Source organism: Lynx rufus, unplaced genomic scaffold (assembly GCF_022079265.1).
Source record: "Lynx rufus isolate CCGP_SWC_20201006 ecotype Redwood Valley unplaced genomic scaffold, mLynRuf1.p SCAF_5, whole genome shotgun sequence".
Classification (NCBI taxonomy): domain Eukaryota; kingdom Metazoa; phylum Chordata; class Mammalia; order Carnivora; family Felidae; genus Lynx; species Lynx rufus.
In genome coordinates, this window is record NW_025814867.1 from 147,143,212 (window position 1) to 147,169,182 (window position 25,971).

Genomic DNA, 25,971 nt, shown 5'->3' on the forward strand with positions numbered 1-25,971 from the left:
ACCCCAGATAGAACCTCTGGGTGGGCGTTGTAAGCTACTTATCTAACTTGGAAGAGCACGCCTTTCATGCTGGCGGGGTGTCTCCCCCAATCCGGGTACCTTACGTACAGTTTTGCAAACGGTTTACTACCGGTGTTTTCCACCCACGAGTTGGGGGTAGCAAGTCCCCTTCCCTCCGCGTCTCCCGTCGCCAGGCCCCACCAGTATCTCTCTCTGCCCGGGGCGCCCGGGTGCACAGGACGCCGGGCGGGCGAGGGCGGCACCCGGGCCGGGGGCGGGGCCTCGGTTCGCCCCGCCCCACCAGCCCCCGGAAGCGGCCGCGGCGGGGGCGGAGGAGGAGCTACGGGCGCTTCGGGGTGCGGGCACCGGGGCGCTGGCCCGGCGGCTGCCGCGGCCCCCCGAGCGCCCTCCCGGCTCCCGGCGCGGCCATGGCGCGGGGCCTGCGGAGCTGGCTGGGCGGCTGCCTCCTGGTGTCAGGTGAGGGGTCCGCGGGGAGGGGGCGCGGGCCGGTCCCTGCGCCGCGCCCTCCGGGGCTCCCGGCCGCCGCGCGGCCCGACGTCCGCTGGGGACCCGGAGGCCGGGCCGCGACGCCGGCAGCGATGGCCCCAGGGCCAACCCTGAGCGGACCCCATGGGCGCCCTGGAAGTGACCGAGTGCCCGGTCCGGCCGCCAGGGTCTCCCATTCAGTCCTCAGCACCCCAGCACCTGAGCTCTGCTCCTCACCTCCACAGCTGCGGGGCTTCTGAGTTCAAAATCCACTGAAACCTTTTGTGCCCGCCCCTAGATTTCTTGCCCGGGTTGCGATAACCATGGACCACCCCCCCCCCACACCCCGCTTCCTTTCTGATGAACTCATCCCCGGACTTCCAGGATACCACAGTGTCCCGGTTTTCCTCCTGCCTCGCAGGCTGTTTCTACCTAGGATCCTGCCCCTCTGCCAGATCCCTGTCGGGGTCAAGTTCTTAACCAGGCCCTCTACCCCCTTCCCCCGCACTATCCCTGTAGGGGATACCAGCAGAAGTCTGGCGTTCCATACCAGCTATCCGGCCTGTGATGCAAACATGTATCTCTATTGGCACCAGCTGGGTGGTGGGCCCGTGGTGGTTTATCATACCCTTCCCTCTGCTTTTGTGTATGTTTGCTATTTTCTATTAAAAAGTTTAAAAATGGTTTCTTTCTTTTGGGTGGGGGGAGAGGGACAGAGCGAGAGAGAGGGAGAGAATTGTAAGCAGGCTCCACGCTCAGCCAGGAGCCCAATCTCACGACCCAGGGATCATGACCTGAGCCGAAATCAAGAGTGGTCTCTCCACCGACTGAGCCACCTAAGCACCTGTAAAAATGTTTTCTGTCTCTGGGGCGCCTGGGTGGCTCAGTCGGTTGAGCGTCCGACTTCGGCTCAGGTCACTATCTCACGGTCCGTGAGTTCAAGCCCCGCGTCGGGCTCTGGGCTGATGGCTCAGAGCCTGGAGCCTGTTTCCGATTCTGTGTCTCCCTCTCTCTCTGCCCCTCCCCCGTTCATGCTCTGTCTCTCTCTGTCCCAAAAATAAATAAACGTTGAAAAAAAAAATTTTTTTTAAATAAAAAAAAATAAAAACTCTCTTTTAGGCTCGCCTGGGTGGCTCAGTCGGTTAAGCGTCCGACTTCAGCCAGGTCACGATCTCGCGGTCCGTGAGTTCGAGCCCCGCGTCAGGCTCTGGGCTGATGGCTCAGAGCCTGGAGCCTGTTTCCGATTCTGTGTCTCCCTCTCTCTCTGCCCCTCCCTCGTTCATGCTCTGTCTCTCTCTGTCTCAAAAATAAATAAACGTTAAAAAAAAAAAATGATTTCTGTCTCTAGCCCAGCTCTCTCCTCTGTGCACCAGGCCCCTTCCTCCAGCTGTCCTGAACGTCCCTGCTCGCATAGCTCTCCAGCATCTCAAACCTAATGCAGCTAAAAATGGGACTCTCGGTGTCCTTGTCCCCAGCCCCAGTCAGGGCATCAGGTGCTTAAGCCGGGAATGAATATTAATGTCTCCACACCAAACGGATCAGAACATCTCAAGTCTATACCTCTGGAAATATATCTAAAAAAACCCGTGTACCCACCCCCCCTTACACCGTTTTCCCACCACCCAAATCCAGGTCACCCCCATCTGTCCCTTCTTCGTGCTCACTCTCTGCCCCACCCCACCCCCAACCTCCCAGATAAAATCCAGACTCCTCGGCACAGCTGATGTGGGTCTTTTCTCCTCGCCCGTGTGCCCATTTGAAGGCATGAAGCCATAAGGGAGACCTGCATGTTGGACGTGGTTATTTACTTGTGCAACTCTTGAGGAACCAAGTTGCAAAGCTTTTCCTTTTATTTTTCCAGCCTTAGGAATGGTGCCACCTCCCGAAAACGTGAGAATGAACTCAGTGAATTTCAAGAACGTTCTGCAGTGGGAGGTGCCTGCTTTTCCCAAAGGGAATCTGACTTTCACAGCTCAGTACCAAAGGTGAGTCTGGGGCATTCTTGGGCAGGAAGGCCCTGAGCTGGTCACTGGGCTGGACGACAGGAGAGGGTCTGACTGCTGTCACCTGCATGACCGTGATATCCCACAGGGAGCCTCCCGGCTGGCCTTCATTCTGTCCGGGAAATTCTCGTGAAAGTTCTGTTCTCTGAGAAAAGACAGGGAAAGCCCTTTTTACTTTTTCTTGTCGTGTTGGTCCATAGCTTGACAATCGCGGGGCCACCGGTAGATGATAACCTTATATCACACGGCTATGGATGTCACTGGCCACAGTGGTAGCAGTTGCCATGCGAATGTATCAGGTTTGTCACATTTGATGCTTTTTAAGAGAAAAACGTCACCGATACCATCTCCACTTACTAGAGTAGCATTGCTAGAAGTCGGCCATTTGGAGGAGGAAGCCATCCAGGAAAACTGAGGTATGCGGAACAGGAAAGCCCTGGCCATCCGGCCACCCACGCCCTCCAGCAGATTATAACAGAACACTCCCGTGCTATGGGGTGCCGATCATTTGCACAGTGGGTGCTCAGTTACTCTGGCTGTGTCCCCAAATTGAAAGTCAGCCACCTACTGACTGTGAAAAGCTCTGGCCTCTGAAAACAGCACAGAGGCTTATGAAGGAAGGGTGAGTTTCACCAAGACTATTATCTCAGTGGGGCTCTGACTTCCCAGCACCTGCCCTGCCCGCCGATTTTTCCCTCTGCCAGCCCTCCCTCAGCAGCCTGCCGTCACGCACCACAGTCTGGACTGCAGGTGACGCACCTTTATGCCAAGTGCAAATAACCGCGAGAGGCCAAAGGGTGATGAGCCGGCACACCTGCCTCCAGTGTGACTCAGAAACATACGGAGACAGCGCCTTCGGCGAAGCAGGAGGAAACCCAGGTCCCAGACCCCATTCATCCCACGCTTCTCGTCCGGCTCTGTTTTGCAAACCTATCCCAGGCCTGCTAAGTCAGAGAAGAAGTAGGAAGATGGATAGACAGTCTTTACTTGTCTTGTAACTTGTGAATCCCAAGTAACTCCCAGCTCACAGAACATTTTAAGATTTTGAGTTCAGTACAAAGGACTCCCGAATAGCCTACATCCAGTTCACCGTTTTTTAAGGCTTGCCTTCCTTTAAGGTTTCTCCCTCTCTCTCTCGTACATCATGCCCTTTTGCCCCTTAATGTTCCACGGTGAACTTCCTAAGAGCAAGGATAATCTTTTACATCACCACAGGGCAGCTGTCAAGGTTGACAGCTTTAATGTGGGTACTTCCCTCTGACCTCCAGTCTGTAGTCCAGCTTTGTCCATCTTCTCAAGGATTTAGGAAGGGTCGTCCTGTGTCTCCTTTTTCCCTGCTGTGTATTTTCTCCCACTGACATTGGTTTGATAATTTCATGTCTGTTTCTGTGGTGGTGACAGCGGTAGAGATTTCACTGTGGAAAAATCACCCTCCCTCTCCCTCTGTCTCTCTCCCCCATAGTTTGTTATTTGGCGTTCTGTTCTGTGCCCTTGTGGTAGAGGCGTTTGGTTTCGATGTTCCTCTTTTAGGTGCGAATTCCCAGTGACTTCCCAGTAAACAAAGGTCAGTCCCTGGGCTCCAGGTGTCCTTAGCATGGAAGTGTAGACCGAGCACGGGATGTGCTGAGGAAAACACAACATGTGCTGGGGGTGCCCTTGGGGAAGAAATTTGATCCTGAAAAATCTGATGACTGTTCCATGGCTTGTGAAAGGTTGGTTCGAACTTAGCCTGAGGGGTTAGATAGCACAGACTCTCTCATATATGTGCGCTGGGTAGGGGTGACCAGAGGAGGGGCACTTTCAGAGGATGTATGGGTGATTCGAATATGGAATCGTCTTTGAAAACTAGATGTAAATATGGGGAATGGGTCATATTACCTGTTTAACGGGGAGAAAAATATTTTTTTTTAAACGTTTATTTATTTTTGAGACAGAGAGAGACAGAGCATGAACGGGGGAGGGTCAGAGAGAGAAAGAGGGAGACACAGAATCGGAAGCAGGCTCCAGGCTCTGAGCTGTCAGCACAGAGCCTGACGCGGGGCTTGAACTCATGAACCGCGAGATCATGACCTGAGCCGAAGTCGGATGCTTAACCGACTGAGCCACCCAGGCGCCCCGAGAAAAATGTTTTTTAAGTGCAATAAAAATGACTTGTGAAGGAGAAATTGTTGCAGAACAGCTTTTGAAATACCCTGTGTTCCAGTCAGTTGATTTATTCCAGTCCAGTTAGTTTATTTTTTTTAATATTTTCTTAAAGTTTATGTATTTATTTTGAGACAGAGAAGGAAAGATTGAAGGAAGGAAGGAAGGAAGGGCAGAGAGAGAGGGAGAGAAGGAGAATCCCAAGGAGGCTCCACGCTGTCAGCGCAGAGCGCTAAGTGGGGCTCCAACTCACAGATCGTGAGATCCTGACCTGAGCTGAAATCAAGTGTCAGATGCTTAACTGACTGAGCCACCCAGGCATCTCGATGCGTTAGTTTAAGTGAAGGAAGTGGCCACATATGAGAAAGCCCCCTTAATGCAGTGACCCCTGGAGTTTCCAAATGGTGGGATGTCAGGCAACCGCGAAGACTCAATTGACCAAAGATTTGTGCTATATTAAGTGAAAAGAGCAGATTGTAGAATAGTATGATCCCAATGATCTCTGCCTACTTTTAGTAGGAAATTGTTCTGGGCCCCGTCGCCAAGACTGTGGCGAGATGTAGTGTGGCTCCTAAGACTGTGGGCTCTGAAGTCCAACAGATCTGAGTTCCGTCGGGCGAGTTTCTTAGGTCCTCCATACCTGTGCCTCATCTATAAAATAGGAGTGGGGCGCCTGGGTGACTCAGTTGGTTAACTGTCCGACTTCAGCTCAGGTCATGATCTCGTGGTTCGTGAGTCCGAGCCCCGCGTCGGGCTCTGTGCTGACAGCTCGGGGCCGGAGCCTGCTTCGGATTCTGTGTCTCCCTCTCTCTCTCTCTGCTCTTTCCCCCCTCACGCTCTTTCTCTCTTGCTCAAAAATAAACAAACATTAAAAAAAATTAATAAAAAAAAGACGTCTGTATAAAAATGAATTGTTTTATGGTTTTTCCAGAGGAATTGCAGCAAGAGTCATTTGTAGGACATTGTTTGAAATTATTGTAACATACTTATTTTGGCTACTCTGGGTATATCAGTATTCACAGACTGTGTCCCACATAATCAAGGAGGGAAGCTTTCTTCCTCAAATGTATTGAATACTCAACCCTGTTTTGGAGAGGTACGTGCTCATTAAGATACAAAGGTCACTGAGAAGTTCTGTTATGAAGACAGATGCCTCTTTATGTTTAACCTAGTTTCTGCCCCAAGTCGTTTGACTTTGGACAGATTATTTTTGAAACAACTTATGATATCTCAAGGATCACCCAAGTCCCATGGAGCACAGTTTGGGAAATGCTCTTATAGACGAGGCAGGCTACTCATCCAAACTGATGATTTCGAATTTGGTGTATTTTTCTCACGTTATTCTCCGTTATCCTTCGGTAGTGGGGATTAATAAAGTAACAGTCAGACTCAGACCAGAGTGAGAACTTTCATGATTTTATTTTTCTGATTTTACAGTTATAAGAAATTCCAAGATATGTGCACAAGTACTGTCTTGATGGAATGTGATTTCTCAAGTCTTTCCAAGTATGGTGATCACACCTTGAGAGTCAGGGCTGAATTTGCAGATGAGCACTCAGACTGGGTGAACATCACCTTCTGTCCTGTGGATGACAGTAAGTCGCTTTGTTTTCCATTTCATTACAATGCCATCATCATGCCTTGGGTTTTTTTCCCCATGGGGTAGCCCATCAGCAAGAATTCTTTGAGCTCCCACAAAGTGGGTGGCCTTGCACAAGGAGCTTAGGGAATATAAGAAGGGCTATGGTCGTAAAGAAGTTTATGAGAGGGGCGCCTGGGTGGCGCAGTCGGTTAAACGTCCGACTTCAGCCAGGTCACGATCTCGCGGTCCGTGAGTTCGAGCCCCGCGTCGGGCTCTGGGCTGATGGCTCAGAGCCTGGAGCCTGTTTCCGATTCTGTGTCTCCCTCTCTCTCTGCCCCTCCCCCGTTCATGCTCTGTCTCTCTCTGTCCCAAAAATAAATAAACGTTGAAAAAAAAAAATTTAAAAAAAAAAAAAAAAAAGAAGTTTATGAGAGAGACAGGAAGGCATAGTCACAAAGTCAACACGATAATTAAATATAAATCTAAGAATGTCAAGGCTTGTGGGTAAAGAAGGAGTTGAGGCCAGTGTTGTTAATGAAAAGAACTGGAAAGATTAATGTAGTGCATTTTCTGGGAGGAAATCAGTTAGAAGTTAGGACGTAAGGAAATGTGACATGGCAGGCAGAAGAATAAAGGTTATTCAAGGCAGGTGTGCAGACAGGCTGACCGGATGCAGAGAGCCAGCTTGCGCAGAATGAAGGACAGAGCAACGGATTCGGTGCATGTCCGGTACATTGAGTCAGGCAGGCTGGTAAGCATCAAAAAGAATGTTCCCAGGTTAGATCTGGGGGGTCGTGGGGACTCACCAGAGGTCACAAGATGAACATAATTAGAACATCAGGAATTGAAAACTAATTAAACCACCTTATAGCAATAGAGAGAGTAAGAGGACAGGAGGGGCCGGGTACCCTCACTAACAAGACTCAAGTGCAGTCTTCCGAGGAGTCCTGGAGAGAAGCATTGGAAGGCTTGTGTCTGTGTGGGGTGGGGCCTTTATTCTGCTCCCTGCTCTGGACCCCCGGGGCTCCCACAACTTTGCCCCCCCCTCGCCCCCTTCACCCCCCCCCACCCCCGGTGGGGAATGCAGCTAGGACACCCTTCCACTCTTTCCCAGTTCTGTCCCAGCCTTGGACAACAGAACTCTTATTTCTGGAGTCAGAAGTCATCAAAGTTGTATTATCTTTTCTAAAGGTTATCTTTATGAAAGTTAAGAAAAAGAAACATTGAGGAATACAAGCAGCTTGGGGTGCCCGGGTGGCTCAGTCGGTTAAGTGTCCACCTCTTGATTTCAGCTCAGGTCATGATCTCTTGGTCTGTGAGATTGAGCCCTGAATTGGGCTTGTGCTGGCAGCATGGAGCCTGCTTGGGATTCCCCATCTCCCTCTTTTCTCTGCCTCTCCCTGCTCATTCTCCCTTCCCTTCCCTTCCCTTCCCTTCCCTTCCCTTCCCTTCCCTTCCCTTCCCTTCCCCCTCTCTCTTTATTTTAACAAAAATAACAAGCAGCTTAACAGTAGTCAAGTTTTCAAAACATAGTCCAGTCTTCTGCTCCTGTAATTGCTAAGGGACTGACCGGGTCCTGACGGGTTCCAGTTCCCATTTGGGGACCCATCTGTGGAAATTCCCTTTAGAAACTGATACACAATAGCTGAGCAGCTTGCCCAAAGGTCATGCAAGTAAGGAGTGGCCCAGCAAGGATTGAGAACCAGGCTGCTCTCTTCACACTCTTAGCAACAGCCGCCCTTCTCTGGGTATTTGCCTCTTGAAGTTGATATGACAGGAAAGTGCTGCAAGATGTCACGTCGAATCTATTTACACATTTTGCTTTGAAAGCAAATAATAAATTTTCTTATCTGGTTTTCAGCTACCAGCAGATTAAAAACAAGAGTAGAATGCTGGAAGCAGGCCCACTAACAGCCTCAAAAGAAGTAACAACAGCCAGAGAAGAATACAGGATATGACTCAAATAGCACAGTCACCGAGAGATATTTATTATTCACGGTACAGTTGTTAATGGGCACCTACTGTGTGTCAGGCACATTCTTAGTGCAGAAGCTGTAACAGTTAACAAGACAAAATCCCTGCCCTCGTGGAGTATACACTCTAATGAGGGAAATCAGACAATAAATAGACACGTATTTTATGACAGCTTTGACCGTGGAGCAAACAAAATCCGACCACCCTCCTTGGCCACCTCAGTCAATGTCATAGCCATCTTACATCCAAGAGCAGAGCCCTTCAGTAGACCATTGGTCTGCACCGTTATGAAAAAGAAACGTTGACGTTTTTAAATGGGATTTTTGACAGCCATTTTAATTTGTTCTCTTCCTTAGCCATGATTGGACCACCTGGAATGCAAGTAGAAGCACTTGCTAATTCTTTACATATGCGTTTCTTAGCCCCCAAAATAGAGAATGAACCTGAAACATGGACCATGAGGAATATTTATAACTCGTGGGCTTATAATGTGCAATATTGGAAAAATGGCTCTGACGAAAAGGTAAGCTCAGCAAATCATATGCATTTTATGTGCAGCCTCCCCTCTTTGCCTAGTATTAGTCTGAGGCCGTGATTATGGAGAAAGGGAGCTAGGAGGCCATCCAGGTCAGGGTCTTGCAAGGTGGTAGCACCTTATGGACCAAAGGGTTTAAGGCCAGTTCCTCTGAGTGCCAGAAGCTTCCCAGTCTGAAGGATGCCTAGTATCTGGCTCGTGCTTCCCGGGCCCCAAGGGAAATGACTTCCAGGGTACTAGCTCAATGAGAGGAAACCTTCCTCTCCCTGAAGGGAAGTTGTAGGAAAATATAGAACTGACTCAGCAGTCACCTGACAGAAGTTGGAGTCAGCTGAATAGGGTGACGTGCTACATAACTGCTGTTCCACGGTATGAACCCCTGTGCCCCATGTACACCACAGAACAGTCAAGGCCGTGGTCACGGCAGCCCCACCCCTGGATGCTAGATGAAGAGTGTCACATTTTACCCATCTGACCCCACTTTTCCCCATCACTCTCCTCCTCTCCAGGGGATGGTTCCTTTAAAAACATGAGCTAGGAGGGGGCGCCTGGGTGGCTCATCAGTTAAGCGTCCGACTTCGGCTCGGATCATGATCTCACGGTTTGTGGGTTCGAGCCCCACGTCAGGCTCTGCGATGACAGCTTGGAGCCTGGAGCCTGATTCGGATTCTCTGTCTCCTTCTCTCTCTCTCTCTGCCCCTCCCCTGCTTGTGCCCCGCCCCCCCCCCTCTCTCTCTCTCTCTCTGTGTCTCAAAATTAAAATAAACATTTAAAAAACAAAAAAAAAGGAGCTAGGAGTTTGACCTGGTTGGATGTGGCTCCTGCCATTGTGACTCCGGTCACATTTTGTACCTCAGCTCCTTCCTGTCTGCAGAATGGGCATGAAAACCCACGTCATTAATACAGTGGGACTAATAACCTCCTTCACAGGATTTGGGGGAGCTTAATGGCATAATGAAAAAAAAAATAAACTTGTCCCGTTACCTGAACAATGATATGGTCAATACATGGGGTTCCCTTCCCCTTCTGTAGATGCACTAAGGCTATTTTCATTCATCCTTGGTCAGCTTTTGTTCTTATACTTACTGCTTCCAAGCTGAATGCCATTCGTGGTCCTAAACTGACATATGTATATGTCATATAAGTTAGATTATGTATGTGTTATCCCTTCTATATTAAATGGTGCTTTTATCACTTAATTCTCAAGCGTCTGGGAGGAAAGAGTCACCTATGTGTATTGTTTTAGGAATTGTGTAATTAAATTTATAGGTACATACTGCTCGGCCCCCCCAGAATCTCAAGTTAATTTTTCCCTCAAAAAGTGCTCCATTAAATGGCGCAGGATATCAGCCTTCTTCACAGAATAGATGATTTTGCTTATAGTCAAGATCCCAGGAAATGTATGCCTAGAAAGCAATACAGAATAATAAGGGCTTTTTTTTTTAAGGTTATTTATTTATTTTGAGAGAGAGGGAAAAGAAAAACCCATGCGCAAGCAAGGGAGAAACAGAGAGAGAGAAAGAGAGAGAACCCCAAGCAGGCCCCATGCTATCAGCACAGAGCCCAATGTAGGGCTTGATCCTACCAACTGGGAGATCATGTCCTGAGCCGAAACCAAGGATTGGGCACTTAACCGACTGGACCACCCAAACTCCCCCAGAATAATGAGTTTTATAGCCACTTATCAAGTGCAGGCGTCTCTGTTAAGCTCTGGGATGCAAAGATAAGACAGGAGTTAGCGAACCTTTATTAAGGATCAGTTTCCACCGCTGTCGTGCCTGAGTGCCTCCTGCACCAGGCATGAAATGCAACACCTCGTTTATCTTTAGCTTCTCATCCAGGATGTGCCCACAGGATAGGCGTCTGGCTGCACGTTTGTCTGTCACTTCTGCCTGTTGTTGTTGTTGTTGTGACATGCCGAGTGTTGGGGAGGCTGCCTGCTCCCCCGCTCCTCCCTCGCTGGTGTCTACCCTGTCACCATTACTGGTTTATACGTGCTGTAGACTCAGTGTTTGTGTCCCCCACCAGACTCATGTGTTGAAACCTAACCCCCAAAGTGAAGGTATTAGGAGGTGGGGCCTTTAGGAGGCTTGGGATTCGTGCCCCTATAAAAGAGACCTCAGAGAGCCCCTTCTCCCCCTCTGCCATGTGAGGACCCAGCGTGCAGATGGCTGGCCGTGAATCAGGAAGCAGCCCTCCCCGGACACCAGATCTGCCCGTGCCTCGATCTGGGACTCTTCCGCCTCGAGTACCGCGAGAAATAAATGTTTCTTGTTTATAAGCCACCTGTTCTGTTACAGCAGCCTGCAAGGAATAGGACAGTGTGGTTCCCTTCTCGAATGCAGGCTTAAAAGGCTGCCATGTTAGAAATAAATGTTTCTTGTTTATAAGCCACCTGTTCTGTTACAGCAGCCTGCAAGGAATAGGACAGTGTGGTTCCCTTCTCGAATGCAGGCTTAAAAGGCTGCCATGTTAGATCCCTAAGCAAATCGCCTAAAAGGCTTCGGGAAATTCTGTTTCTTCCTGCTGGGAGAGAGTGGGCAGATAAAGTGAGAAGTTGCCCAGGTGTGAAAGACAACTGGAAAAAAGCAGTCAGAGGGGACTTGAACAGGGCCCTCCCTATCTGTCCTTCCCTGCCTGCCACTGTGAGTGAGCCCTGAGTTTAGTCTTTGAAAAAAAAGGGCACCGTAAGGTCTTAGGGGTATTGGAGTTCTAGAAATGAAAGTCAGGGTTTTCTTATTTTTAGTTATTGGAAGTTACGGGGTTCCTGGGTGGCTCAATCGGTTGAGCGTCTGACTTCGGCTCAGGTCACGATGTCACGGTCTGTGAGTTCGAGCCCCGCGTCGGGTTCTGTGCTGACAGATCGGAGCCTGGAGCCTGCTTCCGATTCTGTGTCTCCCTCTCTCTCTGCCCCTCCCCTGCTCATGCTCTGTCTCTCTCTGTCTCAAAAATAAATAGAAACATTAAAAAAAATAAATTTAATTATTGGAAGTGACACCATGCTTTTCATCAGTCGATGGTATAATCCGGTTCTTGTCCTCAGTGAGCTTAACTTTCTCGTACAATAAAGGAATAGAGACAAGTTTTCAACAAGCCCAACCCTAAAAGAAAAATAACCAATTACTAAAGCAAAAGAAGAGTCTGTGCTCACTTTCTGTGGAAGTTCCTGTGCCTGGAACGCGTTTTAAGTAGGAGCCTTCTATCCAGAAACGATAACCGTGATGGAGGTGTGGCTGGTAGATGCTCTTCTTGTTTCCTTTCTTTTGCCGGCAACTGTCTTGGTTTCCCAAATTCAGGAATATATCAATTATGATACCTTCTATTCAAACTAAGCTGAGTCAGGGATGTGCCTGCAGAGGCAGGCTGTGATGTGTGCCCTGCAGGGGAGGCAGGCCGCCGCTGGACGAGAGCATCCCAGGGGCTCCAGTAGAGAAGCGATTCGAAGGAGAAGGCTGGGCAGCTAAGGGTCGGCCACCTGCCCTTGACTTAGAAGGAAAACCACACGGAGTTTCACTGTACATGACCGGTGGCAGCTATACCAAAGTACCACAGACTGAACAGGAAGGCGTCGGCTCAAGGTTCTGGAGGCCAGACGTGTGAGATCAAGGTGTCAGCAGTGGTGGCCAGTCCTTCCGAGGAAAGTGAGGGAGCCTCTGTTCCATGCCTGTCTCCTAGCTTCCAGCTTGCTGGCTCTCTTTGGTTCCTTAGCTTGTAGAAGTGACAGCCCAATCTGTGCCTCCGTCCTTCTGTGGCATGTGCATGTCTGTGTCCAAATTTCCTCTTGTAAGGACGCTGGTCATACCGGATTAGGGCCCATCCTAATGAGCTCATTTTAACTTAATCACCTCTGGAAAGACCCAGGCTCCCACTAAGTCACTTTCCAAGGTACTGAAAGTTAGCCGTTCAGCATATGAATGTGTTGGTTACACATATTCAACCCCTACAACTTAATTCTTTTTAAAAAAGGAGTAGGATGGTTTAGATGGCATCTAAACTAGAGAACTCAGGAAATGAAGCGGTTCCATCGGGACCACAGTCCATCCTTGCCCCGTGCCTTAAAATGCTCTCGGGGCCCCTGACATGAACTGGGAGGAACGCCCACTTCCTTCACCTGCCTGCTTTGAGCCCAAAGTAAAGATTATAACTGGCAAATAGGGGAGGAAAAAGAGCTGGTGTCCTTTCACTGCGGAGACATGTTTTCACTTTTGTCTTCGTTCCTAGTGGCCGATTACTTGTCAGTATGACTTTGAGGTCCTCAGAGATCTTGAGCCACGGACAACTTACTGTGTTCAAGTTCAAGGGTTTCTTCCTGATCGGAACAAAACCGGGGAATGGAGCGAGCCTGTCTGTGAGCCAACAACCAATGCCGGTGAGTCTTGAAAATCACCGTCTGTAGTTCTGCCTCCTCTGAGCCTATAGACACCCACCGAGTGTTAGCGTTGGAAAGTTCCTTAGACAGGAACACATCCAGCTCAAACTGCAGCCCAGGTCAGCTCTCACCGATCTGCCTCCCGCCGGAAGGAGACCACACCACCTTCCGAGGCAACTCGTACACTCTGAGACCAAAGGGACGGATGGACACGTTTTCCGTTCATTGAGCTGGGCTCTGCCCCCTCGCACCCACCCGCACCGTGTCCATTCTGTGCCCTCAGGCCTCCTGGTGCGAGTCTCATCATCTCCCCCCCCACACACACAAGATCACCCAGCAGGGCCAAGCCCCACCCCCAGGAGCCTTCCCTTCCCAGGCTGCATGTCTCCAGTCCCTTCAGATACATGAGGGAGAGTTTGGAGACCTTTATCACTGTCTCCAGCAAGGCTACTTGTCTTGGCTACCAGGATCGCAACACCGTCCCTCACAGTGCCTCCATGCTCCCTGTTCCTTAAAAGGAAAGAGAGAGGGAAGGAGGAAAAGAGGGAGAGGGGAGAGTACCATTGGCCCGGACGCTGTGATCATTTACATACAGGCACATTGCACACGGGGTCATGCAAACTTGCGGCTGCGTGTCTGCCCCCAAACGGCAGGCCTTTTTATTATTCAAAGACATCGTTGGGAGGCTCAGCCAGCTCAGACCACGGAAGGGTGAATACAGGCAGGTCCACTCGTGGCCGTTTTCATTTACCGAGGCCCTCCTGGCAGCAAGGCGCTGATCTGGGGGCTACAGAAATACCAAGGAGAGTCAGAAAGAGTTCCCTCCAGAGAGAACAAAACTTTTCATCTTCCGGGTCACAGTGCAGCGGACAAAACTGCGATGCAACAACAGTCTCATTGATTCATCATCTCTGCTCCTCATCAACTGTGTTCCAGGACTATTTATGAATGTTTCTCAAAACAAGAGCCCTGTAATCTTGAGGGTGCTTAGAAGCGATGGGGCGCTGGATTGCGCGGTCAGAAAAGCCACCCTGTATATTAGGACTTTTAGCGTATTTGACCTCTCACCACCTTTTCTTGAGGACTAGCATTCCGAGGAACACAGCCTGGGAAAAACCAGCCCATCATATGCCGTAATTTACCAACGGGTGACCCTGCCCAAGAAAGGAAAGGCAGCCATTTTGAACTAATTGCTTCTTGGTGCCCTAATGTTGTTTTCAGTTATCATCCTTATGCTTTTTTGTTGTTGTTAATTTTTTTTCAGCGCTTATTTATTTCTGAGAGAAAGGGACAGAGTGTGAGTAGGAGAGGGGCAGAGAGAGAGAGAGAGAGAGGGAGACACAGAATCTGAAGCAGGCTCCAGGCTCTGAGCCATCAGCACAGAGCCTGATGCAGCGCTCGAACTCACAAGCCGTGAGATCATGACCTGAACTGAAGTCCGGCGCTTAACCGACTGAGCCACCCAGGTGCCCCCATCCTTATCCTTTTTAAGTGTTGATAGCTAACCCTTAATTTTCCATTCTGGAATGTTTGTTATTGTTTTCTGGAGATCAGCATCAAGGTTGCTGGCCTGTAGTGTCTTGAATCTTATTATTGTTGTTCCCTTTGTTTTCTAAATGCACAAATTGCCTGAATCGAGGATTCTTTTTTTTTTCTTAACACTTATTTATTTTTGAGAGAGAGAGAGAGAGAGAGCATGCACGCGTGCGCACAAGTGGGGGAGGGGCAGAAAGAGGGAGACAGGATCTGAAACAGGGTCCGAGCTGTGAGCATGGAGCCCAATCCAGGGCTCGAACTCACGAGCCACAAGATCATGACCTGAGCCAAAATCAAGAGTCAGTTGCTCAACCGACTGAGCCACCCAGGCGCGCTCTGCCCGAATCCAGGATTCTTTCACGTCTTCCAGGTCCATGATCTTTGCGGTGTCATCCAAAGATCTGCAATTGTAGTAGGAAGTTTTCTCAGGCCTACAGAGCCACACAGAGAATGAAAGTCTTGCGGTCTCCCTGAAGGGCGTTCTCTGTCACTCTGTTTTTTTCTCTAGCCCCCAGTTCAGTGCCTCGCATCTGTAGGCCCAAGGTCAGTGCCCAAGTCCACCTGCCTGTGTCCCTGCTTCCACGGCCTGAGCTGGCTGAGCCTCTCTGCAGTGCCTTTAAATAATAAAAAGCCTCCTGTCTGTGTGCTACAAGTTATTTGCTAGCTCACACGTTGTTTCTATAGACCTCCTCTAAGTCTTTTCTCATTTTATTCCCCTCTTGAATCATTTTTACTTGATTTAGAATTCTGTACCTTGGGAGCCCCCATCCTGCTTGAATCACTAGAATCGCTGGTCTAGAATCATCCTTTGCTCTGAACACCTGTCATCTGCTTTCCCAAAACCTTGAGTACACTTCGGGATCACCCGGTGTCCCTTCCTTCCCCCATTAACATGACATGGGCCATGGGACAAGTCCCGGACTGCCCTCTGCCTCAGCCATCTCATCTGCAAAATAGGGACAGCAGTATGTTGCCACCACACGCGGGGGTTGGGGGACTTGAACAGTGCCTGGGACAAAGTGAGGCCTTAATACGTTAGATATTATGGTTACTAATAATGACATTATTACAATCACATTGTCAGGTGCTCCTCAAGGTTTATGTCATGAGACACAGTGTGAAGCCTACAATTTGACCAACGAGAAATATTTCAAATATTTTGTGACTGTAAGTGATTACCCACAAACTGACAAAATCCAAACATTTTATAAAAGAAAAGTGTCACCCACTGAAAACCTGCTTTTGTCAAACATCATCTTAGGTTTGTTTAAACACAGTTATCTCTCTTTTTTTTTTTTAATTAATGTTTATCTTTGAGAGAGAAAGAGTGCAAGCAGGAGTGGGTGGGTCAGAGAGAGGGGGACAGAGGATCCGAAGCAGGTTCTGCCACTGACAACAGTGAGCCCGACGCGGGGCTTGAACTCACGAACCACGAGATCGTGACCTGGGCCGAAGTCAGACGCTTCACCGACTGAGCCACCCAGGTGCCCCCAAACACAGTCTTCTCTTCTAAACCTCACGACAGATTTTCCCTGAGAGCTTTGGGCCCTGCCCCTTTTACAAACTGGAAAATCAGGGTTCAGAGAGGGGAAGTAACTTGCCCACGGCCGGTCGCTCAGCCAGTGAATGACCAGGGATGGAGCAGGTTATCTTCCCTGTAATTTTACTGCCTACAGATGAATTCCACAGGCAAGCGCAGGCATGACTTCCCCGCAGGTAACACAGAGGAAGGGAGTCCTTCCTGACCCGCAGCAGGTCAGAGAGCAGAGGGTTTTGACTCACAGATCCTCCTGTAATTCTCAGCCCGTGTGACACAGTGACCTGTCCTTACCCCTTCTCTCTCGGGGTGAGTCACAAGTGCATCTGTTGAATTTTGTCACCACCAACCAGATGTGCCCATGGAACGTTCTCCAAAGAGATGCCGGCACATCCTGGCTGGATCACAAGGAGCCCAGGCGCTGCCCTCGGAGGGGGGCGTGGGGGGCTCAGCACAGTGTCATCGACGGCGCAGGGTCTGGGGTCGAGGCCAGCAGTGTTTAGTCAGCACTCAGCGAGTAAGCCTGCTGCGCGCCACACAGAGGAGTGCCAAAATGCTAGATGGAAGGACAGGTGGACGAGTAGGGGCCTGGGGCTTCCCTAAGAGCTGAGATAGCAGATCCCAAGTCGGCCTCCTGTCGTTCGCTGAGGTGCAGCCCCGGGACCATCGCATCCAGCTCGATCGCCACGTGACCCTGCGTTCACCGAGAAAGGACCTGTTTGAGCGCTGAAACTGGGGGCTGGAAGGCACCACCCCTGGGTCCAGCAAATGAAGCAAGAATTCACCAGGGAATTCTGGGAGGAGTTCCCCTCGGCCAGGAGGAGGATGAGGCCACTGTTGTGAATGAAAACACAGGGGGCCGAGGGAGGAAGGCAGGCTGGGCCCAGCCCCTGCGCCCCCTGCAGGCGCCACCCCGGCGCAGATATCTGAGGACGGTGCCTGCGGGCCTCATACTGCTAAGTGCGGGGGTGGGGGGGGCAGGGTAGCAGCTGATGAGGCTCCAGCAGGCTTGGTCTGCCCCGTGCCAGCATATTCTCGACAAATAAAATGACTCTCTTTAAAATGACTTGCTCTTAGAGGGCAGGGTTCACTTGCTTTCCTCTCTCAGCACCAGATGCTTTGGGTTTTGATCGGAGGGCGGCGCCAGTTGCCAGGCGTTGGGCACTGGGAGGGTAGGTGGCCCGGGCGACAGAGGAAGGCTCCTGGTGCTGCATGAGGGGAGCCAGGACCACAGATACCCAGGTCAGAGGTAAAGCTGGGCATTAATTGAAGCAGTAAAAACCTATTCAGTGAGGACTGCAGGAGAGAAAGAGCTGCCTGGACAGGTTATCTTTTTTGTTTGTTTGTTTTTGAGAGACAGTGATCAGGGGAGGGAAAGAGAGAGAGAATCCCAAGCAGGCTCCGTGATGTCAGCGCAGAGCCCAATGCACGGTTCGAACTCACAAGCCGTGAGATCATGACCTGAGTGGAAATCAAGAGTCAGACGCTCAACTGACTGAGCCACCCAGGCGCCCTGAGCTGCCCGGCCGTTTTAAAGGAAGAACAAGGGGGCGCCTGGGTGACTCAGCCCAACTTCGGCTCAGGTCATGATCTCACGGTTCGCGGGCTCGAGCCCCGCCTCGGGCTCTACGATGACAGCTCAGAGCCTGGAGCCTGCTTCGGGTTCTGTGTCTCCCTCTCTCTCTGCCCCTCCCCTCCTGCTCACACTCTGTCTCTCTCTCAAATACACATTTTTAAAAATTTTAAAGGAAAATGAGAAGAGAAGAGAGAATCAGGGAAGAGGAAAATTACAAAAAGCAGGTGAGAGGGTCGGTCAGCATCAATGCAGTTAGGCCATCAGTGTCTATCGCTAACTGGCATTAACAGGTCAGCTCCTACCTTCCTTCGGAGGCTGGGGGACAGGGACCTGCCTTCCTGATGGCTGCAGTTTAGAGGAATGGCCTGTGGGTCCTTGAGAAGGACACCCCTGGGTTTCATGAGATACGTATGCATCTCAGAGGGGCAGAGGAAGGATTCACAGTCATAAACTTTTTATGGTAAATGCTCTAAGAAAGGAAGGCCGGGTATTGGCAGCCTTGAGTTTCCCCCGACAGAAACCCAAGGCAGATGCTGGGGCGTCCCGTCCCAGCAGCGTGGCCTTAGGCCACTAGGAGACAACGTTGGAGTTTGGGCGCGTCTCTGGGCGCAGAGGCTCAGGTGGAGACGTCATGCCAAGACCTTTTGCTGTTCTCAGTACAAAACGCTGCAGTGCGTGTGTTTTACTGGGGCTCTGGGGCCCCAGGGAGTCCCATTTCCCACTTCAAGGCAGAAGAGGTTTCTCAGAATGGGGAGGCTCACTGCCCAGGGTTCTTGCTTACTCTTACCCTGCCTGTCAGCAGTCCTGCCAGAAACCAAACCTGGGAACAGATAGGAGGGGGTGACCCTTGCTGGAAACGCCTGGATTCTTGAGCAGCTTTCCCGTGGTACCTCCTCACCCCTTCCGAGATGAGCCGATGGCCCTGCTTGCCGGGATTTCCACTGGATGGTGACGGTGGGATGGTGTTGAGGTCACGTGACCCGTGTGTACTTGAGCAGCAGGTAACGCAGCCCTCTGTCCCGTCCCCGCAGAGACCGCCCCGTCCTGGACTGTCGCCGTCGTCCTGGCCGCCTCGGTGTGTGTGGCCTTCCTGCTCCTCGGCTGCTCCGCCCTGCTGTGGTGCCTATACAAGAAGACCAAGCACGCCTTCTCCCCTGGGAACTGTCTGCCTCAGCACCTGAAAGAGGTAGGCCTACGAGGGAGCCTGACTGGAAGGGGACCTCTTCTTTTTTTTTTATGTTTATTTTTGAGACAAAAAGAGAGCACGCAGGGGAGGGGCAGAGAGAGGGAGACAGAGAACCCTGGCAGGCTGCGTGCTGTCAGCGCAGAGGCCGATGTGGGGCTCGAACTCACAGACTGTGAGATCAAGAAATCAGGGTTTGGACGCTTAACCGACTATGCCACCCAAGTGCCCCGGAAGGGGACTTCCTTTTAAGTCAGGGCCATCTCTTCCCACGTGGCGGACTGTCCTGGAGAAGGACACCACTGCAGGGCAGTCTGTGGTCACAGAACAGCCCGCGGGGAGGAGGCAAACCATCCCTCCAACCTGGACGTTGTTTCTTCTCTGACCTTCCCTGCCTGAAGCCCCAAGTCGTTAGGGGGGCACTCAGCTGTGAGACAGCTGCCAGCAGTGCCCCCCGGTGGCCAGGGCAGCGAGGGCCTCCTTCCAGAAGGAGATCCGGGGGGGGACACACCTCAGCGTCTAATACAGTCCACCCCTTATACAGGAACCCACCAGAGCAGCACCCCCGAGACTTAAGTCACTCTCTTCCTGGGGAAAGTTACATGAGGAAGGTTAATGGAGCCACTCTGGGCCTGTCTCAGGAGCACAGGTGACACGGTCTGACAGCTCTGCTGGCCCCCCTGTGGGACCCTCTCCCCACTCCCCTCCCATGACTGCTGTTTGTCTCATTGGTGCCCCAGGCCCTCAGCCCTGAGTAGTTCTGAGTCTCTAGTCACGGGGCACCAGAAGCCTGGGCGGCTGCACTTGTCCACTTGCCATCATGGCACAGAGACCACCCTGAGACACCCAGTGACTCACTTGCCATTAGAACTGCACAGGGGATGGGGCACCTGGGTGGTTGAGTCAGTTAAGTGTCCGACTTCGGCTCAGGTCATGATCTCTCGGTTCATGAGTTTGAGTCCCACATCGGGCTCTGTGCTGACAGCTCAGAGCCTGGAGCCTGCTTCCGATTCTGTGTCTCCCTGTCTCTCTGCCCCTCCCCCGCGCTCTCGTGCTCCCTCTCTCCCTCTCTCTCAAAAATAAATGTTAAAAAAAAAAAAAAAAAAAGAACTGTGCAAGGGACACCCTGAGACATCCGGTGTCGCCTTTCCTTGCCAGCTGGGTCCTGACATGAAGAAGTGGTGGCCATAATGTAAGTTTACCAGGACTGTCCTACTATGTCCCCTGGTAAGAAGGCTCCCCCTTTGGGAACTCTCTAGACCAAAGGTCAGCAAACTTTTCCTTTAAGGACCAGATAAGCAGATGCTTCAGGCCTTGTAGGCCAGGAGGCAAAAATCAAGATAGCATGCAGGTATTTATACAACCACTTATAGGTAATCATTTAATGGTTTAACTTTTAAACCATTCTCTCTCTCTTTTTGTTTTTTTAATGTTTATTTATTTATTTATTTTTGAGAGAGAGAGAGAGAGAGAGAAAGAGCATGCGCACACACACAAGCAGGGAAGGGGCAGAGAGAGAGGAGATGGGGAGAATCCCAGGCAGAAACTCCATGCTGTCAGCACAGAGTCCAATGTGGGGCTCGAACTCGCAAACCGTGAGATCGTGAGCTGAGCCAAAATCACGAGTTCAACGCTTGACCGTCTGAGCCACCCAGGCGCCCCTGAAACCATTCTTAATCCGTGGGCTTCCCCACAGTTGGCGGATCCTGCTCCAGACTCAGCCTAAAACTGAGCGCGCACCCTAAGTGGGTCCCTGAGAGCGATGGTAAGCGCGGCCACTCCGGTTTCTCCCCCTTGGTTCCTGAACCCTTGTTCTCTATCGAAGATGCAGCGTCACATAACGGTCCTTGCTTCTGGGTGCACCCCGGGTGCCGCGGGACGATGCCCCGTTCTCGCAGGGCACCGTTTTCCCAGCTGGCGCGTCACCCGCCCCTTCCGCCGGTCGGTCCGCCGCCCCTCCGGGCTGGCCGCGGCTGGGTCATGTGCCGCGTGGTATCACCAGTGGGCCCCTTAGACGTGTGCCCGCTCCAGGCCTTTTTTGCTGTCAGCGGGCCCCCGGTCTCACGCGATACTAGGCGGGGGCCGTGTTAACTTGCCGGAGCGTCCGTAACAAAGCCCCACAGGTTGCGTGGCTTAAGCAACGGAAGGTTATTGTGCCTCGGTTGTGGGGCCCAGAGGCCTGACAGCGGGGCGCCGGCAGGTGGGTGCCTTCTGCGGCTGTGACTGGGAGCCCGTTCCCAGCTCTCCTCTGGCTTCTGGTGGTTTCTGGCCGTCGTTACCATCCCTTCACTTGTAGATGCGTCACCCCAACCTCTGCCCTCATCGTCACGTGGTGTCCTTCAGGTGTGTGCCTGTGCCCGTGCCCACGTTGCCTCTCCTTATGAGGACCCCAGGCATACGGATTAGAGGCCCACCCTGAGGAGGTCTTTTTAACTTGAATACCTCCGTGAAGACCCCGTCTCCAAATCGGGTCACATTCTGCAGTGGTGACACCAGAAGGGGCCGTAAAGCACTTGACTGTAGTGGACGCTTGTGGGAGGAATGATTTGCCGTCCTTGACTGCCAGGGCCTGGGTCAGCGCCGCTGAGGTCTGACAGAGCGTGGGCTCGGTTGGCACGGGGTCCCGTGGCGGTCTCAGAGTCCACACACGACACGGAGCCACTTGGAGCCGCTCCCCTGAGCCCAGACACACACCTCTCCCGCGGGCTCGCTCGCCCCTTCTGGGTCCCTGACCACCAGCCATCGACTCCGCCCCCGAGTCCACGGGGAGCCCGGTCTCGGGGCCGCTTTTCTTCCAACACGAGAGGACGACCAGATGCGCGGCCGAAACTCCGCCGACGGAGGGCTTTCTCCTCTCCACTGCCGTTCAGGGCCCCCCGGTTCGGGCCGCAGTGCCGCCACAGGCCGTTTTGGATGTGTGCCCACGCGCCACGCCAGCCGCCCTGTGAACCGCGTTTGGCCTTTTCCTCCTCCTTCGGCCGGCCCCCCGCGCGATCGTGGTGCGGACCGAGGCGGAGGCGCTGGTGCAGCGGGGGTGGGTGGCGTGGGAGGCCGGGCCCCGGGTACGTGCAGCCTCCGACCTCGCTTCTGGCCACGGGCCGTGTCCCTGCTGGGTCCCTGTAACGTCCAGGAGCCGTCTTACAAATCGGGCATAACTCTCTGCGGCAGTGGCCGGGCCTGGCCCCCAAACGGCAGTCATCCGCGTAGCGATTCTCCTTGTAGGATTTGCCGTCCACCCCACCCGGCGTGGCTCCCCACCACAGACCCGTCAAGGATCTGCCGGGCCACGCGCACCTCGTGTTCGTTGGGTCCAGTGAACACGTCATCACTGACAGATAATGCCGGGCCTTCGTGCTCCTGCGTCGGCCGGTCACGAGATGCGGCCAGGGCGGCTTGCTCTATAGCCCGTTCGTCCTGCGGGGGCCTCTCCTGCCCTTGGCAGCCGTCCTGTGTCCCTCTACAAACACCCTGGAGTTGGGTTCCCAGGTATGGAATGTGCTGCCTCCAGACCCAGAGAGGCCCACTTAGCAATGGTGCCAGTTGTTAGCGGTGGGAGGGGTGAGACACAGCCATTGGCCCTCTACTTTAGAGAAGATGTCCAGCGGGTCCTACTCCAGGGGACCCCTAAAACTTCACTGATATGGCGGGTCCCTGAATGTCCACGCGGTGAGTTTCCCAAGCTCCGAGGTGCATGTGTCTTACCGAGGCCTCGCCATCTCTTTCTCTTCTGGTCCCGTTACCATATTGTCGTGATAGCTGGTGTCAGGCCCCGCCCCCACACCACCCGGTCAGTTGGTGGCAACTGCCCCTGGGAAGGACGCGGTCCCTCGCGTCCCGCGCCCTTCTGTATAGGGCAGTTTCCGGACGCTGCTGTGAGCCAGGCCAGCCCCAGTGTTGCCAGAAGCTGCGGAAGAAGCACCGTGAGGGCTGGTCCAGGCCGCACGCCGTCCACGGTGCAGGGAAAGTGAGACACCAAGTGTTTCCGAGCAGTTAGAACCTTCTCTCAAGATCGTTAATCAGTTCATCAAGACCGCCTCAGCCAGAAAGAGCCAAGAGGCCTCTGTGAGCTCCTGAGAAGCAGGAAGAACAAAGAGGGGCAGGCCCTTTGTTCTGGGCAGAAGGCATTTTGTTAAGTGGAGACCCAGAAGGAAGCAAAACTATTCACCTGCTGTTTTTGCTTGTGGCTTGTCGTCACAGACTGGTCAGACAGGAAAGGACAACTGGGACCACCTGCCGCAAGGCACATCAAAGCCAGATCTGCTGGAACGAGCCCCTGCTCCAAGACTAGAAAGACTTGCCCCACCTGCCTGCTGAGGCAGCCCCTGGGATGGCTGAGAAATGCGGGCAGGGGAGCTGGAGAAGGGGGCCAGCGGGGAGAGGGACGAAGGAAGCACCGGGAAACTACAAAGATTGGGATCATTGCATCATGGGATGCTGCCGCCTGATGCGTGATGTAAAGGTTCGCCAACCGCGGCCCAGAGAGCAATTCTGGGTTTCGGGGGACTCAGCAGGGACAGGGACTTGGAGTTAGAGCAACACGGAGGCTTATCCAACACCAATCTGTTGCGTTTCTGTATGTGTCCCGCCTGGACACCAGCCTGACATGTGCTCTCCTGAGACTCAGCCCATCTTCCTCTGTTCTTTCCTGTCCCCTTTCCCAGGAGAATCAAGAGTGGCCCTGGCCCATTCTTACGAATCCACTGGATCTGAGAGTTTGGGGAAGTTACTCCTCTCCGCAGTGTCTTCCTTTGCACAAACTGAGATCTGGGTGTAATTCCTCTTGCCCCTCCCCTCCCTTCCATCAGGTGGGAGGTGGAAATCCTGCGGCATTAAACCAAGTCCCATCAAAGGGTTGAGGGAAACTGCAGAGCTCTGAGACTGTCTCCACCTCATCCTGAAGATCCAAGGGCATCGGTGGACCTACGGGGAGGAAAACGGCAAACGTGAAGTCGGCAGATATTCCAGGAAACACCTGGGCATCTTTCATGCTTCAAAGGGCAGGAAAGCCCCGGATGGTTAGACCAGGGTTCCTGCTCGTAACTAGCCCCATGCCCTAGGAGAGAGAAATAAACAAGGCCATGTGCATTCGATGCGCTAGACAGAAAGATAGCACAAGCCACGTGTATTTGGAATTGGCTAGTAGCCACATTGTCGTTTATTTGTTTTTAAGTAAAAAAGGGCAGACGAAATTAACACTGACAGTATACTTTCTGTAACCCAGTATTTACAAAATATCATTTCAACCGGTCATCAATGGTCTTTATAATTTTGGAAATATTTGCATTCTTTTTTCATACAGCGTCTTCGAAATCTGGCATTTCTCACGTGTTGATTCGAGTAGCCGCATTTCAGGTGGCCAGAAACCACATGTGACTCGTGGCTGCCAGGCGGCACAGGGCTGAGGGCTGAGACTAGGGGCTCATCGGGTACTGGCAAACACCAAAGAGAGCCCCTAACCCTGCCTGAAGACAGACGGGAGATTCTCTTCGTTATTCCAAGACACGTTCATCCTGTGCCTGCGACATCCTGCTTCCTAGAGGGAATGACACTCAGGCCTGTGTTAGTGCCACAGCGCTGTGATTGCTCTAAATCCCAGTTTAAAAGAGGAACCATCGGGGGCACCTGGGTGGCTCAGTCGGTTAAGCAGCCAACTCCTGGTTTTGGCTCAGGTCATGATGTCACGGTTCGGGAGATCGAGCCCCGGGTCAGGTTCTGCTCTGACAGTGCGGGTCACATTGGTGGGCAGCCATCGCCACCATCCGTCACCAGAACTTTTTCATGATCCCAAACAGAGTCTCTGCTCCCATTAAACAGGAACTCTCCATCCCCCCCTCCTCAGCCCCTGGCACCCCCGTCCTGCTTTCTGTCCATGACCTTGACTACTCTAGGGATTTCGCATAAGTGGAACCATACAGCATCTGTCCTTTTGTGCCTGGCTTCTTCCACCCAGTGTAATGCCCTCCAGGTTCATCCACGTAGCATGTGTCGGAACTTCATTCCTTTTTACGGCTGAATAATGTTCCACTGTATGAACGGACCACATCTTATCCATTCCACCGTTGACGGACACTCGGGCTGCTTCTCCCCCTGGCTCTCGTGAATAATACCGCTGTGAACATGGGTGTGCAGATATTTCTTTGAGACCCTGCTTTCAGTTCTTCTGGACGTGTATCCAGAAATGAAATTGCTGCATCATATGATAATTCTATTTTTAACGTTTTGAGGAACTCTCCCTCTGCGATTGTCACATCCTTTAAACTCGCATTCTTTGGCCAGGAGTTCTGTATAAAATCTGTGTAAGCCCAGAAAAAGAAATGGGAAAATTTGATCATTAACTATCTTTTTTTTTTTTTTCCCTGCAGTTTTTGGGCTGCCCTCATCACAATACACTTCTGTTCTCCTTCCCGCCCTCTGATGACAATGAAGTCTTTGACAAACTGAGCGTCATTACACCAGTCTCTGAAAGCAGCACGCAGAATCCAGGCAACGGCTGTACCCCGGGGACCCTGTCGGGACAGGGCTCCTCCAGGCTGGTCCCCGAAGGGGAAGTGCACCCAGCTGAGTACAGCACCCCCCTGCTTCTCTCGCCTGCGTCTGAGGGTAAATGGAGCGGGAAACCACCTGGGCAAACCCCAAATCAGGATCTCGAAGATTCCGAGACAACATCTAAACAATGAAAGAGCTAGATTTTTAAAGACTCACTTGGCAAAAATAACTCCACGTTGGGAATTTGCTGCTTTATAAAGACCTCAATAACTTTAAGAAAAAAATTGTTGACCACTGGGAGTATAATTTTCAGCCTCTTAGGGTCACTAATATAAGGAATAAGTTTTAATTATAAGAAACAAAAATATTTTAAATGAGGAATAAAAACCGAGGTGCTGTAAAATCCAACCAGACTGCCGATAGACTGCCTCCAAAAAACAGCCTCAACTCAAATGTGGTCAGCAAACTTTGGGTTCTCAGAGATACTTGGCCTGGATTTATTTTTCTACTGTATACATTTTCTATAGTGCTGGTGCTCTATTAAAGTTTTATTCTCTGTTTA

The 25,971-nt window shown here is 51.8% G+C and overlaps 1 protein-coding gene across 1 annotated transcript; it reads left to right on the top strand.

Moving 5' to 3' along the window:
• Positions 1-370: 370 nt before the first annotated feature.
• On the top strand, positions 371-25,971 carry IL10RB (interleukin 10 receptor subunit beta). Its single transcript, XM_047099246.1, has 7 exons — positions 371-477; positions 2,348-2,471; positions 6,069-6,226; positions 8,544-8,710; positions 12,944-13,091; positions 18,772-18,926; positions 25,286-25,971. Exons 1-7 carry the CDS (start codon positions 429-431, stop codon positions 25,598-25,600), a joined length of 1,116 nt encoding a protein of 371 aa, XP_046955202.1. The 5' UTR covers positions 371-428; the 3' UTR covers positions 25,601-25,971.